We start from the raw sequence: 19,972 nt of genomic DNA on the forward strand, positions 1-19,972 counted from the left end.
GCAGAGATGCCATTTTCAATAGACAGTTTTTGGAATGGTGACTATCACTTTCTAAAGCAGAAAATAGGTTACTACTCTTGCAAAAGAATAATGCTCCACTGCACTAACAACATTTTAACTCCAAAGCCCTACTCTGTCTTTCCACTTTTTGCATGATCAGCCATACATACAGCACTACAACCATCAACTTTACCCACCTAATTGTGGAAGCACTAAATTTCACTTGCAAGCACAGAACTGGAATATTTATAATTGATATTATATTAGTGTTGCTGCAGTAGGTTACTCCTTAGCCTTGGGACAGAGCTAACCCCCATAGACTCACACATAATAAGCAGAAAGGATCCACCAAAGCCAGTTCAGAGCCACAGTAATCTAAAACAATTAAAATGCCCCTGAAAGATACATCAATATGAACCACAATTAAATCAATCATTATTTCTTAATTACAGCTAGCATTAGAGATGAATGCAGAGTATTTACTTTTTTGGACCTTTCCTAATATAAAAATTCTGAGTATGATTTATGACAAGAATGACTTTTAAAGAAACCAAGGCTGTATACTAACTCTATTACATAATGGCAGAGCAGGTCATTCTGTCACCTCAGCACACAATGTGGCCCAAACAGCCTTGTCAGACTGCTGAAACATTGTCATGTTTCATTTCATGCAAACAGAATTTGGGTGTGCAGCTCAACACATATTTGTCCTTAGGAGATGGATAAGGGACAACTAGAAGATAAGAAGGAAAATATAAGAAAGAAAAGAAGACAGAGAAAGGAAATATGAATGGAACACAGAGAGGGAGAAAAGCATTGAGATGATGCAGATGGCAGAGACATGCCTCCAACTGGAAAAAGAGCCTCCCACAACCCCTGGTGGTGTGAAAAAGTCCCTGCTAAGCAGGGGAGCAGGGTACAGACGTGGGGCACCTGGCTGGAGGAGGCATGCTGAGTGGGCATGTTATGGGAGCTGGTGTTTGGGGCTGGGACAGGAGTTGTGACACAATAGGAAATCATGGGGTGAATGGCAGGAAGACACTAAGCCCCCCTCTGGTGTCAAAAAGAAGGTGAGAATATAGAAAGTCTGAACTGCATACCTCTCACTTATCCATGCTGCTTGAATTAGATCAAATCTGAGTGCCTGAGACTGAGAACCAGGAGCCTGCTGATAAATCACTGCTAGTTTTGCCTCCACGGCAGCCACTTAATGAGAGTCTGAATCTCCACAGGCACTTAAGTGCATTTTCTAGTTTATTAGCCAAGCAAAGCACATGCTGCAGAATGCACACACTGAATGATTCTGTGGATTAGATAGCTTTAAACTACTTTGATTACCTTTCCTAATTAAAACTGCACTTTACTAAGGAACTGCATTTGCAACCATAATAGTTTTATTTAGTCTCTGATGAGAGTTATAATTTCTTAAATAAAAATACTTAATGTCTTATTTATTTCTTATTTATATGTGGTTTGGGGGTTTGCTTAGTTACCAAAATATCCTGAGTATTAGAAAATGTTTGTCTTGCCATTCACTATATAGCATTTTAGCTCTTGACTGTCTGTCTGGAATATCTCAGCTGGCAGAAGGACTCTGTTCAACTCTGGTAGCAGTGTGCAGTGGAAAATTTTCAATGTTATAAGGGGCAAGAACAGTGCCAATGGCTCCAGAGGGAAACCAAATATTGCAATGCACAAATCCAGTTCTCTCACTGTCTCTCTGCTCTCCCTGCAGGACCTGCCCCCTACTCTCAGGAAAGGCAGCTGCAAGGCACAGCATTTGCTGTGTGTGATGTACTGTGCATTCAAAGAGCACATTCCCCAGCTTCACAGGGCCTTGTGCAGTACTGTTATTGTAACTCCTGCAGGACCTTTCCTTGCAGAAGCAGCCTCAGCCACACAGCACCCAAGGGAGTTTCTTTCACTGGAAGGAAGAACAGAGCAGCATTACCTGGTCTGTGTCCTTCCAAACACACTGTGTGCCACTTATGGTTTGATTCCCCTCACAGGTGTAGGTGAAAGGGATTCTACTCAATATTTATTTCCTTCCTGATGAGATCTAACAGTGTACCACAAATTAAAGATTAATAGTCAAACATGCAGGGTTAGCTTGTGATGACCCAAGGAGCAGAGCCATTCTTTGTTAGTCTCACTAGCTGCAAGAGGATAAGCTTTCAATGCAAGAAGTGTGCTGGGGCTAGAAGGGAAGGTGGGTTAGTCAAAATTGCTCTTCCTGTTAATTAGTATCATCATTCCTGTGCCTTTCTAAAATAAAAAATAAACCAAATGTGTACAGCCTTGGGCTGCTATATTGTATTGCCTCGGACTCATCCCAGTGCAGGTAAGTGCCACTGGTAATACAGATGTAACATCATTTATCAGAAATCCAGCAGAGAAGGAAAACTGAACATTTCCAAGCAGTACCTTTTGTCCAGGCCGCCCAGATTCACCGGGTTCACCCTAAAAGAAAACAGATTGAAGACATGAGATCTGAGAAAATGAAGTAAAGATGGAGCTGTGGAAACCTGTTACATTAATGATACCCAAAATGTCTATGACACTGTGAAGTAACATGGACCAACCACCCCTCTTCTCCCTGCACAACTTCTTTTGATCTCCATTACCTTAATTCCAGCCGCAGAAGAGCCAGGGTCACCCTGATACAAAATCCACAAGAAATAATCACTCTTACTACATGAACTATTTTCCAGGAAGCACATAAATCATGTAAGAGTACAGCAACATTATATAGCAAAATAACTGCATAGCAAGGCTGCCTGTTTTCTGTGCTGCCTCATAGGCATTTAACTAATTAATTACATCAGTGTGATTCAGAAAATGAGCAGTGCTGTTTTCAAGACCATGCAGAGAGATTTAGCTTCACTCACCCAAACACCTATTATAGTTAACCTCAAATTTCACAACTAATAATGTAGATCTAATAATTGCAGATGTTGTATAAATGTACTTCACACAGCCAGAATATGGGACATACTTTGACATCTCTAAATTGCTGATCTACATTAAAAATAATTCAATGTTATTTACAAAGAATATGAGCGACCATTTGACCTAATTTTATAGATGGCAAGTGTCAAGACTCAAATGATAACATTTTTTTTGTGCTAGTGAAGATTCACATTGAAAAAAAACCCCACTGACCTATGAGTTTATCTCCAACAGGACAGGTCATAGCTTTATTTCCTCAACACTCCAGGGTACTTAAATGGATACATTAATGCATGAAGGGCCATACTTTACATGATGAGACAGCTATGGAAATTTACATATTTAGGAAAGGTCTCTGTTCTGAGAGGACATCTAGCACTCAAAAATATTTGCCTACATTTTGCTGGGTTGACTGGATTTCACAGGCACTGATATGCACAGGACAGAGGATCAGTTGTTTTTTTTTCCTTGAAAAATATGCCAAAGAAAAAAGAAAAAAAACCTACTGAAAAGTTTGCTAGTTAGGCTATGTACTACTGAAGATGACTAGCACGCCTCTATTTGAAAAACTGTTTAATTATTCATTATGCAGAATAAATGTACATTGTTCACTGAAAAAGCAAGTTTTACATAGCAGTAACTTCAACCTCTGAGCAGCCTGCCAGTGCTTTACATAGGTAAGACAGAAGCAGAGATATATAAGCAAAGTATAAATGTTTAATAATCTTTGTACAAAATACAAATAGGGGGTACCCATTCCTGATGTTTCTGTGAATGCCACAGCTTTACAGATGGTTTGGGCACAGCATCTTTTTGGATGGTCTTATACAATTAAATTGTGCTGGTTAACATGCTCACTGGCCTCTGAAGAATAGGAATACACAGTTACTGCAGCTTGCAGTGAGTGAAGAAAACACAAAAATCAGTATTATGAGATTGATACATGCATGGAAACCTGAGCTTCCTCATTTTAATAGACACATGCAAGTGACACTGCTAATATCCCCTACAAGCACGTACAAATGAAAGCCTCAAGAACCTTTTATAGCTATAAAGGGCCAAAGCAACTAGTAAGACACATTAAATGTTTAAATATTTCAAAGGGCAATGATGGATATGGAGAAGATAAGACACAAAATATTTATAATCCACCTTCATGCAAGAATAAAAGTTAGATCAAAGAAAAAAGTACAGTACAGTATGTTCACAATTCACTGCTGAGTCAAGACAGTTTGCAAATAAAGAAACTTTAGCAGGGGAACATGTACAAAAAAGGAAGATCCTTGGTAGTTTCTAGGGACTAAGGCTACAGTGGAAGAACAGAAGCAAGAACTCAAGCTTGGCATTGACACTGTCTTCAACAACTCAACAAAGACATTTTAATTCTGTAGTCTCAGGTCAAGAATTAAGGACCCAGGTCCTTATTTTTGAGTGTCACTAGGTACAGCAGTTCAGTAAACAAAGCTACATTTTTTTTCACAAACAGGAACCTGCTCCTAAACCAAGTCTGGATCTGTTGTCATGTGCTATCTTACTCTCCCACCACATGAATAAAATTTTATTATTTACCTCACAGAAACTCTATTTAAGCTTTCAAAGAAATGTATTTAAGTTTTATGGACTATGGATTAAATCTCCCAAGCAAAAACTTCCCCCTATGGTGAAGAACAGGAAAGAATACAAACCCTGTTAAGTAGCTCAAGTGTAATGACACCAAGTTTAATGCTTACTCCTAAATTATCTGTCAAAAACCACCCTCGTAAGCTCTCTAGAAAGTGCTGTTTGCAAAGCTACCTATCAGAAACTTTAAGCTGCAGCTCTCCTCTAAGAACTGCATCTTTTTCTTCTGGGTGGCAGATTGTCTTGTAGGCAGGGAAAAAGAAAAAAAATACTGAAAGTCAATGAAGTCACAGCTCTGGAAAGTCTGGCAAAAATGAATGCAGAGGACTCTAATCCATTATGGCTAAAGCAGTGCACTCCAAATGAACAGAATATATTCCTATGTCACCACCCCACCTCTGAAAATAATATGAAACCTAGAAGAGATGGGAGACTTCTGCATTATGAAGTTCAGGAGGTGTCTTGAAATTTCTTCATATACAGCAATATAAGAAGTCTCCTGAGAACCTCTACTTTCCACAGGTTGATCCCAAGTAAACTGCCTAACTGCTGAAAGTTCACACAGCAATATTTAAAACTTTATACTTGAGCAGAAAGGATCTCCCACTGAAAGAAGGAGAGAACTTTTTTCTTTCCTCAAAAAGGATCCCAAACGGGGGGATGTGCAAGCTGCTGATCATAGGGCAATATGGGCATCCTTGTGGATGCAAGCTCATCCTCATGGCTAACGAAGTAGAAAAGCAACAGGTGAAGCTGCACTAGGCTTCCTAGATTTTAACCTTCCCATTTACTTGCTGTAGAACTATCTATCTGAACAACAACTTCAATTCATACTTGTAGCTAATTATGTTCTTAAAACACATAAGAGAGGATCAAGATTATGTTACCAGCATACATCCTGTAAGTAAGTAAATAAGGTTCTTAAGACTTTCATCTCTATCAATAAGCATGACTGCAAATGAAGTGTTATTTAAATTAACTCCAAAAATTCAGTAACTTACTGTTCCTAAATCTAATGTCTATTTTTAACGGCTGATTTTGGAATATGCCTTAAAATCCTTGTGCTCTTCAAAGTACAGATTTACTGTATCCAAATGACAGCTCCTGAGGGATTTGCATGCACTCCTTACCAGCTTGATAAATCCATCATAAATTTCTCCTTGAACTGAAATGTTGTAAATTGATTAAGCATCACACATGCAGGGGTACAAGAAGAAGTGCTTATGTTCCTGCCCAAGCGTAGTCATTAAAATAAATGGTTTTTAGAAGCATATCAGTTCAAAAATGATGGCCAGAAGACATCAATATGCCAGACCCTTTCTCATGGGCAACACAGCCTTTACCCTGACTGCTAAAGATTGGCTTTTGTAAGGAAACCACACTGAAAATTCCAGTTCGATTTTCTAAGCGTGAGTCTCACATAAAATAAAACTCAAGAAAATAAAAATTTTGACAGAATCTCTTTTTGGTGATTTCTACAACATCTTCATACTCTTCAACAATGAACTAAGAAGGTATAAAGTGAGGTTATTGTTGATGTCATTTGGAATAAAGATTTAAAGTGTGTTTATCATCAAATCTTGATTTTCCAGCTGCCAGTTTGGGAGGGAAGCTGCCTATCACAATACCACAATTTTTGTCCCATATTGGTTTGGTCCCACTCTTTGATGGAAACACAGAAGGGGAAAAGATAAAGGGTACACCAGAAAACATGGCTGTAATTCAAAGGGGCAATTCCAGCTGGCAGGTTGTGACCAAAGCTTCTGTATGATGCAAATTTCAACAAAGAGGAGTGCTAGCTAGAACCATGCTGATACATTCTATACTAGGGCTACTGCTGTAGCCCTAGAAATCTTATGCACAGTTGGACAGAATAGTGAAAATTTTTCTGCTGTTCATAAAAATGAACTCAACCAAATCACTCACCTATAAATAAAAAATCATCTCAAAATACATTTTTCTTTTGAAAAAATTACTATTTTCATTATTTGGTTATACTATAAGCATGCCTAAGGCACACATTTTCTTCTCTGCTAAGACGTGTTACCTTTTCTCCTGTGTCACCCTTCAGTCCATTCTCACCAGCATCCCCCTACAATTGAAACACACATTACATTTTAATGATTTTCTGTAAGTACACAGTATGCAGAAAAGAGTCAGCATTCCAACATGATTAACAATGCAAGTTGATTTTGTTCATCAGATAGTCAGTCTCAGTGACATGGTCAGGAAGTGGCTATGTCATACACAGACTTCACTCTAACTGCAATCCCTTTCACAGATCTGTAAAAAAGTCCCACCACAAAGCATCAAAATACCTGCTGCTATAATCTACCATCTTTCTCAGTTCCCTGCAGTTTAGCAAGGAAGGAATGATTTAATGATTTCATGATGATTCAGCACTTTAAATTACATATACATTTTTCTTCCCAACACAGACACATTCACCTAGATGCATCTAATAAAATTCAGATGACAGTTAGACAATCCCAGTAGTTTTTATTGGGTTCTCAAGTAATTTATAGCATACACTCTCTGAGTCTGAAGTCCTTTATGAATGATTCACAAACTAAAAAAATTACTGAATGTCACTCCTCCAAGGAGCTACCAAAAGACTTTATCTCTACATAACTTCTATGCTCTGTTTTTGTTAAAGAAGTGACATTCAGATAACACCTCTTCATTGCTGAGTAGACATTTTCTACTCAAAAAGTCCCAAAATTTTTAAATAAAATGTCACAATATTTATCTATAAAAAAGACCTAATTTCCACCTAGTCATGTGGAAACCATATAAGAAGTCCAGACTACATCAAATATGTTATATGTTGGTTTATGTTAAGAATACAAGCTAAAAATTTCTGTGGGATTTGAGGTTCATGTAAAGTGCAATAAGTATTTAAAATGCCAAAAATATAGATAAAACCAGAGCCTAAGTAGACTAAAAACACATTTCTGGCCTTGGTCTGATAACCAGTAGTATTATTCAAATAACATTATTCAGTATCTGTCATATTGTTCTGAAAACCTTTATGTGAAATCCTTTTGGAGAAGACTCAGCAATTTATACATCACAGCCACTGCTACAATGGGAACCAGCTAACAATCTAGCAGCACTTTAATTAAGGAAACATACATGAAACATGGAAGAATAACAGTGAAGAATGTTGCTCAAGTTCATTAACATGATAAACTTATTGAGGGGATCTGTAACTACACTTTTTAGAAAAAGACAAAGGGTAATTATGGAAAAATAGAATGGTTTTAAGTAACAAAAATTCACCACACATTAAAATTCATTATTACTCCCTTTATGTCTGAAACAAACTAAGGATTACTGAAGTACTTTAAAAAATATCATTTTAACAGAAAAAATTATTTCATTATGCATAGTTCATGATTACATAGTTCTACATGTGGGGTACAGACTTTCAAGATTTCCCTAGATTATTTTTATGGGGTGCTTTTGAAAATGTGAAATTAATAGCCTTGGCAAAGCATGCTTAGAGCTGCTATTACACAGATTTACATGGATCTGGAAGTGAAATTCAGTTGTAGCTGCAAAGACACAGGTAAACATTTCTCAAGGGCAAACTGCAGCTCAGTACAAAACTTTTCAAACATAAGCTCAGTATACTTGCAGAAGATGAGGCTGTGCATGGATTCCTACTCAAAATAAGGCTTATGCTATTTCTCAAACTGCCCCTGTGAGCAGGTGAGGAAGCTCAGCTCTGAACTCCCTGTGCTCCTACCAGACAATATGCCTGGAAGAGCAGAATTATACTCCCCTTCTGCAGCATGGAGCTTGTTCCACCCCCTTGTCTTGCCTTGCTATGACTGGACATCAGAGAAGCAATTTCTTGGTAACTCACTGCAAGTAAGAGCCCCATCAGTGTGCCTCTTCAGAATGCATCACTGGAGATCATGGGGGCAGACTCCCTTGCTCTTACTCAAACTGAGGCAAACACAAATGGAGCATTCCATTTTAATTTTTAATTTTTTTTTTTTAGTACGTGGAGAGCTTGTTATCCAGGTATCACTTAGAATCTAGGTAGTTTTACCACTCTGTTACCTAACTGCTTTATTCCACACAGGTGTCAGAGCATCAAAACCAAGTAATGAGAAATGTGTGGATCTCTAATTTATTCAGTCAGGCTCATCATTTTCTGAGACTCACCACAGTTAGGATTAGTTGCCTGATTGCTCATCTGTGCAGCCTTTAACACACAATCACTCCACTCTGTGACTAATCCCACTGCAGTGGTCACAGATCAATAACTTCCATTAGCAGGTATTATCTGACCCTTGGAAAGGCTGCACTGTGCCACTTTAGTTCCAGGTAGGAGCTGTGGTTTTTTATTTTTAAACTCGGGATCAGTGCACTCCAAGCAAGTTACCCAAAACAGAACCACAACAAAGGAAATGAAACATCTCACCTTTTCTCCTCTTTCTCCAGGGTCACCCTAAGGAAAATAATTGAAGCAAAGAAGTCATAAGTTACTAACTCAGGCAGAAATCTGAGTGTTAGCTTTACTATCATTAGTTATTACTAATGTTAGTATTTCTATCCTTACTAATAATTATGTCACTACCATGACAACATCTCAGATGACACAATACAACAAGAAAATCTCCAATGGTCAATAAAAAATGTAAATTCAACAGATCTCAATGGACAATACAACTTCAACATTTTTTTTTAAAAGCTTCAACAGTCTGCATGTGAAGACCTCTCTCTCTATTTTGTACTACACTGACAAAGAGGCATATGTCTTTGAAAAGCAGCCTGCAGGGACTTAGGTGGCTCCTTGTTTTGGGAACAAACAACAGAAACAAAAAGTCTGGATGTGAAGGGGAAGTCTCATGATTCTGTCAACAGCTCAGAAGGTTCCTCAAGAGAGAGAAAATGCCTTCAGTGTCCTGAACAAATTCATGACTGTTCCAGAGTAAAGAGCCTTCAGTGCTCTCTATATTCTCTGTAACAATCTCTGTAACAAAACGATGGCTTAGAGCCATTACTTTTTTCCAAAATTAAAACGTGCTTGAGAAACTGCAAAAGCACTTTTGCACGCCAGCCTGACCCTGACAACTCATCTCTGCATTTGTGGCTCAGAGCTGCACTCTGGCTCATCTGTGCCCCTTCTGATGGCTGGCAGTCGCTAGGCAACTCAGGGACTACAGCTGTGAATATGAATGAAGCATCAACTGCCATAATTTGGCTTCTTCTCTATACAAAGTAAGAAAAGGTCATGCTCCCAAATGGTTTGTTTTCATTCCTGATGGACAAGCAGCCAGTCAGTAAATGCAAAGAGGCTGCCTTGCATGTCTGTCAGCAGCAGCATGATGCACAGAATCAGCTGAGGAGCATATGTGCACCAGGGACGCTCACTCACAGCTGATGGGATTAGAAATTAGCATCACCCCCTCCCAGAGGCCCACAGATCACATCATCTTGGACATGTCGAGTTTGCTTTTAAATGAAGCTATCATCATAAGCTTTATATTCTATTTCTCTTTCTCAATATTAAAACATCAGAACAAACTATAGAACAATAAAGTGCAAAGAGTCATTCTGATGTAACAAATACAGGCTGAGACATGCTCCTAATGAGGCTTGTTGCTAACTTCCAGAATAGCAGGATCAGCCCTCAAGACTTCACCCTGACATTTGTCAAAGAACTGACCGCAGCAGCTCTTGAAAAGAAGCCTGAAACACATTGTAAGGGGCATAAACAAAGCCTTTCTGAAAAGGTCCCCAAATTCCCAAACACTTGCAGGCACATTGCATTCAGCTGGCAGTGGATGCCTATGAATCAGTGCCACCGACTGGAATTATACATGCACAGCAGAAGAAAATGCTTCTTTATGGTGAGATGTGTAAAGCCTCTTACACTGATCACTGGAGGGAGCAGATCATTAAAAGCCAGTCAGAATATAAACCCAAGTTGGAAAGCACAACTGTCATCTACAATATGCACTCACATGCTCTGTGCTTCTGTTTTTAATTCCTTTTCAATACTGACCTTGAGCCCTGCTTCTCCCTTCTCTCCTGCTATGCCAGGCAAACCAGGTTCACCCTAAAGGCAAAGAAAAAGAAAGATGAAGTTAAGAAAGACATGATGAAATATATAGACCTTCTCAGAATGGGTCAGTAATGATAAACACAATTTTAAAAGACTCTGCAAAGATGTAGTCCACAGCTGGGCACTAAAATGACTTATTTTGTCAGTTAGGGTGGATTAACTCGAACCCATGTAAGGTAAGAAATTATTCTTCTGAAAAAGGTGGAAACACACAGATGTGACACTAAACAGGAAGGAGTACTGTGACTCCTGATTCTTAAAATCTGTTCAATTAGCCTTAAAAGCACAGTCTTCCCAGCAAGACTGCCAATGCTTTCCTCTTCTCTACAACTTAGAAATGCTGCAAGAAAGGCTTGTCTTAATTTATTTTGACATTTGTGCTTCTGGATTCAGATGGAAAACAGATAATGAAAAAAAATGAGAAGGGCCTGTTTCAGAAATGTAAGAATTTGGAAAAGCAGAGAGCTTTTCAATTTTTTAAATATACTTTGCTTATCCATTTTTTATACCAGTGGTTGAAAAGTGGTTTTAAAAGATTTAAAAACTGTCAGCATTACATCAATGCTCCAAGTTTTGGGTATGTTCAATGGGTAGTGTATTACTCTTCTACAGTTTAAGGAGTCATAAATTATTTTCATGAGTCAATCAGCAAATAACACTTATTTTCAATCTTCTTTCCCATCCTCAATTTTAAAAATAAAGAAAAGAAGCCAACAAGAAAAAAAATTTCAAACAAAAAAAAATCACTCTAAAAATATTTTTTAGTGTTTATATCCCACATTTATGGGAAAATGACAGATATTCATTTTAGATAAAATAATGTAATGGTTAGACTTTATTGTAAAGCAACTAGAGCTTATGGCTTTCTATGTAAAAGCTTCTGCAGATGTACATCTCAGTTTCACAAGAAATACCTTTGATAACACTCACATAGAGAACTGCATCACACTTCCAATATGGCAAAGCACATTAAAATAAAAGCCAAAGAAAGATTTTTAAAAGTCTGCAGCTTGGTCCTTCTAAAAGCCTGCCCTTTGCTATTTGAGTGTAGAAAAATGTGGAAAAGTTAAATCCAATAGCTAACATAGCAATCACATTTGGAACAGTAATTTCTATCAGTAACTCAGTGAACAATTTTCACACAGTGTTCAAACTAAGTACACATGATGAACCAATCCTCTACTCAAAAGTTAGAGAGGCATTAATATAAAGGCTCTTCCAAACACAAGAAGACATATTTTCTAGTCCTCCACAGAACTCTCCTATTTAGAACTTATCTTTCTTACTTCTGCAGGCAGATTTAATCATAGATGTATCAACTCTGATTGTCCATGAAAGCAAGTTCCATTGTATTTCTAAATTAGGTAACGGAATCATTAATTCAATTTTAATTTCCTCAAGACTTGCACTGTTTCAAAAAACAAACCAAAATCATCAAAGTTCTAGCACAATTCTAGTGAGGCATTTTCCAAGCCAGAGCAAAAAATGTTAGGTGCCATAAAGCCCTCAGGGAGTTAAACAGTGCCTTGTGTCAGCCCCTTCTCAAGGCCCCTCTGTACTACAGTAGCTGTGAGGCTGAGAAAGTGGCACAGGCATTTGATATATGAGTGCTCAGGATTTGAAGCTGCTGGAGATTAGGTGTGAGTGTCCTAAAGGATTGACCTAAAAGGCTCTTGAAGAAAATTGCCAGTTGACAAAATGAAGCAGAAGGGACCCATGAATATACACTTGTTTCTCCTCATCCCCACACCCCAAACACGCTTGCTTCTTCATTTTCAAACAGCTGCTGTCGGCTGATGCTTTCAGGGGCTTAAATCTCTAATCTAAAGGTTGAAGTTCCAAGCTTGCACTTTCCTCCCAGGTTTACATATCAGTGCTATGGATGCAGAGGGCTACGGCTGTGACAAAAAGGAGACTGCAAAAACAGTACAAAAAAATTATTTTCTTTGGAAAAAGTGAAAATCTCAGCCTGTCACCTAGTCATGGTAAATCCCCGTTCATCCCAGCAATTGCATTTCTGACCTATATGCAACTCTGCTATGCTCAGCACTACACTTCAAGTAATGCAAGTACTAGGCAGAGATACTTGAAGTGCAGAAACTAGCTCTGGGAATGGGAAAGATTGAAGGCAAACCTAGAAGGATAACACAGAAATGACCTTGTACCTTTATGTTTTTAAGTGATTATTGTTCCATCTCTAATGTTCGGAAGAACGGGGAAATTATTGCTTTCTCTATTTTAGACCTTTATTTTCTTGTCTATAAAAAGAATCAGTGAAAAGAAGTGAAAATGTACAGCCCATAAGATTTCTATGCCCTAGCCCTGATGAACATTCCTAGTGCACAGCTAAACAAGCTTTGTGCCAGGGAGCCTCCCTTTGTCACTCTGCATGTCTTGTAGGCATGGCAGTCTGGCTTTATGTGCAATGTTTTTACAATTCCAGTAGGTCTCAACATAAACCCCCCCAAAATAAACAAGAAAACCAAACTACAAAACAAAAATAAAAATGCTTTGCTCAAAGTAGTTATGAAGCAAGGAGCTGTTAACTTTTGCAGATGAGTAGATTGATAGCTCTTCCCTACTCAGATACTGTGTCATTTTAGACATGTTCATCCCAAAAAAATATTTTGATTCTTGGCGTGAAAATAATTTAAAATATTTCTGTTAGGAAGTATAGTTAGTTATTTTTCTTCTGTTTAGTTACTTTTTTAAAATTTATCTATTTATTACTAAAAGCACGTATTAAAACCAGAGTGCAAAATGCTGTAACAGTAAAGCTGGAGTGTAAAATGCTGTATAAGTACACTTCAGTTCCACAGGTTGGTGTTTTGGAGATGAGCAAAAAGCCCAGCTGACCTTTAAGAGGCTGAAGATGATGACCCTGCTGTTCAAGGAGTGATGCATGCAAGGGAACTCCAGACACTCAACAGTGTCATTCAACACAACAGTTTAAATCAGACTGCTTTTCAACCTGATAAAATGGAAGAAGCTATAAAGCTAAATCCTCAATGTCACATGTTTTTTACATTCACCAGGCCATGGCTAATGTCTTTCCTGACTGCTGTTGTAGTCTCTCTTTAATTGCATTGACAGCAAAGGTGTTAGGTTGCAGAAACAATTGTCTTCTGCACATCAGCTAGGTTTCAAACCAAGGCAGCATATTTTCATCTCTTCTTTCATAGAATCACAGAATGCTTGAACTTAGAAGGCACCTCTGGAGATCACCTTTGAGGCCCTTACTTGGATTCTACCCAGTACCTCCATGTCTTTCTTTCAGTGAGGAGCCCACAGCTGGACACAGTACTCCAAGAGTGGCCTCGACAGTGTTTTTTCCCACTTAAAGAGTAATTTTTTCTGTAGTACATCTAACTTTAGCTCATAGCTCGCCCTTCTCCAGTCATGAACCCCTGAGAAATTACTGCTCAGTAACAGAGTGATGGCAATCATTCTAAAACATTCTAGTGTCTATAAAACCCAACCCATGATCCCAGTCAGAGAATTTATGAGGGCTAAACTGCACCCTCACGCAAGAAAAAGATGTAAGACACAGAGAAATTGTGTGAAGGTACCCTCAGAGCATCCCCTTGGAACTTTTCTCTAAAAGAGATGGAGAGTGGGGAAGATGCTGTAGTGAGGTGTGAAGTGTCTCAGTACAATTTAAAGCAATTGTTACTTGCCCCTTCTGCCCTTCTGCATTCTTATTCTCAGCTAAACCACACTGCAGAAGCTGTCCTATGCAACAAGCACCGTGTGGAACTACCATGATGCACCAAAATAAAAAAACAACTCTCCCTCCTGGCACTGAGGTTGGCTGTGATTTCCAAAGGCCACCTGAGCAATGTGCAGCTAAACTGACACCATGATGGAAAGAGCAAGAGCTCCATGGGATGCTGGGGTACCAGCACCATCTTATCTGAACATCCTCTCTATCAAGGTTCTGCTGCACCAAAGCAGCAACAAAACTACCAGATGCACAAACATCATGCCCCACATTGGTAAACATGCAAATATTGCATTAGAAATGCTATTTAGGTAACCTTTGACTTCTTTTTCATATGAAGTTATTTTTATCTTGCCTCTGTGTAACTCGACCAACCCCTAACTCTTTCCTGTATTTGGGCAAAGAAAACTTTCAGCACTCTGCTCAATAAATAGGCGTAGCAGTTTCCTCAGATGCTCTTGTGGTAGGGGCAGTCTTAATGCTTACACTGAAGTGAATCTGAATTTGGTGAGTACTCAAGTGTAGAGAGCATTGCTTAGGCTCTGCTGGTAATATGAGAAAGAAATCTGTCAATATGAACTCATAAAATCTACTTCATAACAGGCCAGAAAATGTATTACCCACCAGAGTCCATATTAAAGGAGTTGAGGCAGTTGAAAGCATGCTTCTCCTCACTGGAGTGCTCTCTGCCCCTGAGGCATATACCTTCATATCCAGAATTAATCAGCTAAAAACAACATGGCTGGAGGCCCCAGCTTTTCTTGTTTGTAACAGGAAAACAGCCCAGAGGCTGCAGCTCTGAAACAGGTTTTGTTTTGGTGAGATGCAATAACGCTCTACACCAGCTGGTTGATATCCACCTCACCCTGTAAGAAAGGCTGTCAGTATTGCTCTATTTTTCAGTCACTAGAATGTAATCAATTTAAGGATAAGGAAACGCAAGAGGCCCCAAACTTAATCCGCTCTAATTTTACTCTGAAGTACATAGATGAGGACAGAAGGTAAAAAAGAGTTTTTCAGATATGTTACCATGATTTCCATTTTAAACCAGGGTTGAATTCAGTTTCTTTCAACTGGCTTCTTGTGCCCCTCAAAAGTAACTTAAAATTGTTTAAGGGCTGGAAATCTCTCCTGGCCCACTCACCAACTGAAATGAAGTGGAAAGGCTCTTCAACAAGACTCAGCTGGCCTGCAAACCTGTCTGAGAATTTGTGAACTACATTTATAATGTTTCCTCTCTTTATTTAACAAAATGTTAGTACATGCATACCCTTCCTCATTTTGCTGAAGAAATTGGATACTGCCACCTTCCAAATGTGCTCCCACACAGCACTGTATACAGTAATAAGGAAATACATGTAAATTAGAGAAACAAAAAGCATGAAGAAAGCAGTAAGAAATGGGCACACCCAGACTCTGAATCTACTGATATGAAGAAAAATTGTTCTGAGGTCTATCATATTGCTATTGCAAATCTAAAAAGAATTTGAAATGAAGGGATCTATCCTGACCACTCATCCTGTTTTGAATATACCCTTACAAAAAACCCAACCAAAATATCAGTACTACGTAAGAAAAAGCCATTTATGGAAGTTCAGAGTGAGGGGTTTATGCACTCCAGACAAACTCTTATTTATAACAAAGAGAGTTATTTGCACAAACTCCAGAAACTAGGTTCCTTCAGGCCAAACACCATCTTAACTTAAGGAATCTCTGTTTTTGTCTTTCTGTGCTGCTGCAGTCATTGACAGCCCTTATCAAATCAGCACCACTTAACAAATACCAGAATATATATTCTATACTTGCAGAGTTTAACTTTCCAAGAAGCCCTTTGTGGCCATTTCAACATGATTAATGTAGGGATGTGGTATCCTCAGATCACTGCACCCTCCTAGCTCCATGCAGAACCAATGCTTTTCAAGTGCCTGAGGAGCTTCTGCCAGGGATGGAGAAAGGGAAGTTTATCTGCCATTGCATCGTGACAGAAAGAAACCTGTGGATTGCACAACAGTCTGCAAAGGAAAAAGAGCACTCAGAAAGATTCCTTATTTCAGCAGGTTTTGGTCCATCCCAAAAACAACACTCTTTTCAGCTGCAGGTATTATTAAGCAGCTCCTTTCCAGTTACTGTTCTCAAGAAAAACTTGCTGTCGTTTCTCAAATGTAGGAACAAATGAAGACTGTAAATATCCTTGCAAGACTACCTGTAATGTTTCACTGGATTTGGCCTAATGTGTGAAGGTTTTATGGCAGTGATTTTGCTACTCTAAATACAAGAAAAATCTGCTAGTTAACAGTCCTGCAAAAACATGTGGGTTGTGTAAAATTACACTTACTCTAATATCTAGAGACTGTCTAAGACAAGGGGTTCATATGTTAAGGGATTAAAAGACTGTTCTAAGTGCACTCAGAATTTATGATCTCATTCCCAGACCTATGGCCAGACTTGTCAATCATCTCCCATAGCTCAGTATTTCAATTAAAGAAGAGGTGAAAACAAAGAAAAAGGAAAATTACAGAGGCACATAGATGATGGAAATTACCTAACTCTGTTTTGTTCAACTGCTTGAGGACAGAGCAAAGCTAATTCACTGCTGACATTCATTGGCTGAAAAACACTTCATTGTCCAAACGAGAAAAGCATTCACACACTTAATTTTAAGCAAGTGCTTAACACTCACTGCCTTTTAAACCAAGGAAAAATATTAACTTGGAACTTAGTGCACTGCACATGCTGCTGTCTGACAGAGAGAGCTCACTGACCAAAAGGCAACCAAGACAGTAAGGCTTTTGTAAGATCCTTTAACTACGCCACTTGTAAAAAGGGGATGACTCGCATCACACGTGCAAGTTGAACCCAACTATTCTGCAAGTCACCACGAATCTGAATGAGTAAAGCCAGAAGTGCCAGCATCTGGCTCACAGTACAGCTCAACTTTTAAAATCACCACTCTGGTCCTCATCAACATCTTGTGTGTTGCACTGCACTGAGAATCTGTTTTTTCATAGGAATTGGAAGAACTGACCTTTTGATAGCAAAATACTAACATGGGATTGCTAGACTGCATTATACTTTCTAGCTTTAGAAAACACTGCTTCAGTTTAAACTTCATTTCTACCACTGTTTCCAAGCTAACAGAATTTTTTAATCTATTTATTTAAAAGATAGCAACATTCAACTTTCATCTGCCTAATGTTACATGAAAATAATGTATTTTTTGCAAATAAGGAAGTGGTTTCTAGTCAATATCGACCAACAGTTGAGAAATCAAACTAAAGAATGCAACAGCAATTTATTTTTAGCTGTGTGGCTTTTGTCCTGGTACCTATGTTTCACTTTAGTAATTCAGGTTTTTTTTTTAAAGGTCAAAAGTAAAGCAGTCCAGCTACACTAAAACCACACTGACATCTTTAATAAAGTGGTAATAATTTTAAAATGTCTGCGAAGTTATAGATGTGATGAATGTTGAAGTAAATCAAATAAATAGACACCCATAAATTGAAAAGTTTGGAGTTTTTTAAAAGCACAATTTAAAATTATTAACCAACATTTAAAGATGTGTTTTTCATCTTCCCGTAATGTTCAACTGCACATTCCTTTTATGCCCCCTGAAACATGACAGCAGATAAGTGTATGTGGTCTCCTAAAAATAGACATGCAACAACCTTGCCAAAGAGCTTAAAAAAATTCCCTGTCTCCCAAAATGACACATTAATCACACATTTGACACATTTCATTAATATCAATTTTTTCTGCTTATTTGAATGAATTTTTCTGGCTGTAGTTTGCATGATTACTATTAAAAATAAAATTCTTGAATAAAATATGAATCATCAGTTCTGTTCTATTCAAAGCAGTTTCCAACTTCACCTATCCAGTCTTCTTACATATTCCTACAGATACGCCACAAAGTAAACTTTCACTGGAGTTTCAGTCACACACAAAAATTACTTGAATCATGTACAGCAAGAGCATGTCAGTTGGTAAGCACTGTCTAGTATTTCTGTTGCAAGTGAATGCAGTTATAAAATATGAAGGAAAAAATCTGAGGACTTATTGCAAATTTGTTTCATATTATTTTCTTATAAATTCTGGTATTAAAAATATATACATCTATGTATAGGTATATATGTGTGTGTGTGTATATATATATATATAAAATTCTAAATATTTCTTATTTTGTTGTTTCACATTATTTGTAATACTCGGAATAGTTTAAAATAAATTCCTATCACTATCACTAAAGTGAAATATATGATTATTACATTATTTCTTATAACCACTCTGAAAACACAGATCTAATATTATGCATTATGCTGTTAGAAACAATACATTATTTTTTTTTCTTTTTTAGGAGAGAAGAACTAAAAGTAAATTATTTGAAACAACACTTATTCCTAAGGCTCTTGGTGAGGGAAGCAGAAGAGAGGATTGGCTAATACAACCCTTATACACCACCATCTGCTGCTGCTTGAACCTGGTGAACATATATATCATACATTTTCTTTTTGGCATCCCTTGCCAGTGCTTGTGAAGTTCACTAGGAATGCTAGGGCTTGTGAGAACAACAGATGGATAACACTCTTTACAGTCAAGGAGGTATCCTATTTAAACTTCATCACCCAGATTTGCCAAGAAACCTTAGCAATGCTGTAACACAGCCCTGCTGCTTTATTGTGACCTCTCCTTATGGAGGGCCATTCTGAACTATGATAGTGACTTGCCTAAATTAGCATTTCCTCCGGGTTGTATTCAAAAATATTTGTTGGATTTATTCCTCTGTGTTTTCATCCCCAAAATTCAATTTCAAATTATCCCTCAGCTGCACTTCCATTTCTTTTTATTTCTCTATTTATAGGTTGTATTAACAATGTATTGGCACCACATCAGTACCCAGTATCAATGTAAGTGTTTGCATTATAGGACTGAGTTAACAAAAAGTAAAAAACCCTTTGTTTGTAAATATGCTGACTCAAGAAATACACTATTAATATGCAGTTCTTTCTACAGCCTATCAGTTATCACCAAATTTGAACACCAGACTTTCAGCATAATTAATTACATTTGCTGCTTGTTCAGGTAAAACTAGAAAAAAATTACTTCAGAGCACAAAGCACATTATATGTTCTTTTCCATGAAGCCAATTTGAAACCACAGTTCTGGATATAAGGTTGCATATTGCTCACGTGAACAAGCCCAAAATTGCTTTAATCCACTACATAAATACTGGCAGTGCTGAAAAAGTCAGAGAACTCACCACTTGTCCATCTCTCCCTGGAACACCAGGCACTCCGACAGAACCCTGGAGGGAAACAGATGCCCATGTTTAGCAAATTAAACAGGTCATGAAACCTTTCATCTCATAATACAGTGCTTAGAAATAATGGTGAATGTTTGCTTATTGGAACTGCAATAAATTTTTCAAGAACTCATTTTTATCCACGCTGAGCTCTCCTTTCAGTTGAGATTTTATACCAATTAGACATATTCTCATGCTGTACATTTTAAAGACTGCATGGCCTTTTCCAGAAACAAGCTTCAAGAGCATGTTTTGTAATGTTGTGGATGCTTCACAAGAAATGTTAGAATTAAAATGCTAT

The 19,972-nt window shown here is 37.9% G+C and overlaps 1 protein-coding gene across 1 annotated transcript in view; it reads right to left on the bottom strand.

The window, feature by feature from the left end:
- Window positions 1-19,972, bottom strand: part of COL25A1 (collagen type XXV alpha 1 chain) — a 298,151-nt gene that overhangs the window by 51,838 nt on the left and 226,341 nt on the right. The window contains exons 12-17 of the mRNA XM_059844248.1: window positions 19,630-19,674; window positions 10,592-10,645; window positions 9,005-9,031; window positions 6,617-6,661; window positions 2,625-2,657; window positions 2,425-2,460 (exon numbers count right to left, since the gene is read on the bottom strand). Of these exons, the coding sequence (XP_059700231.1) occupies window positions 2,425-2,460; window positions 2,625-2,657; window positions 6,617-6,661; window positions 9,005-9,031; window positions 10,592-10,645; window positions 19,630-19,674 (240 nt within the window). The remainder of the gene's footprint in view (window positions 1-2,424; window positions 2,461-2,624; window positions 2,658-6,616; window positions 6,662-9,004; window positions 9,032-10,591; window positions 10,646-19,629; window positions 19,675-19,972) is intronic.

This window comes from Haemorhous mexicanus, chromosome 4 (assembly GCF_027477595.1).
Source record: "Haemorhous mexicanus isolate bHaeMex1 chromosome 4, bHaeMex1.pri, whole genome shotgun sequence".
Classification (NCBI taxonomy): Eukaryota; Metazoa; Chordata; class Aves; order Passeriformes; family Fringillidae; genus Haemorhous; species Haemorhous mexicanus.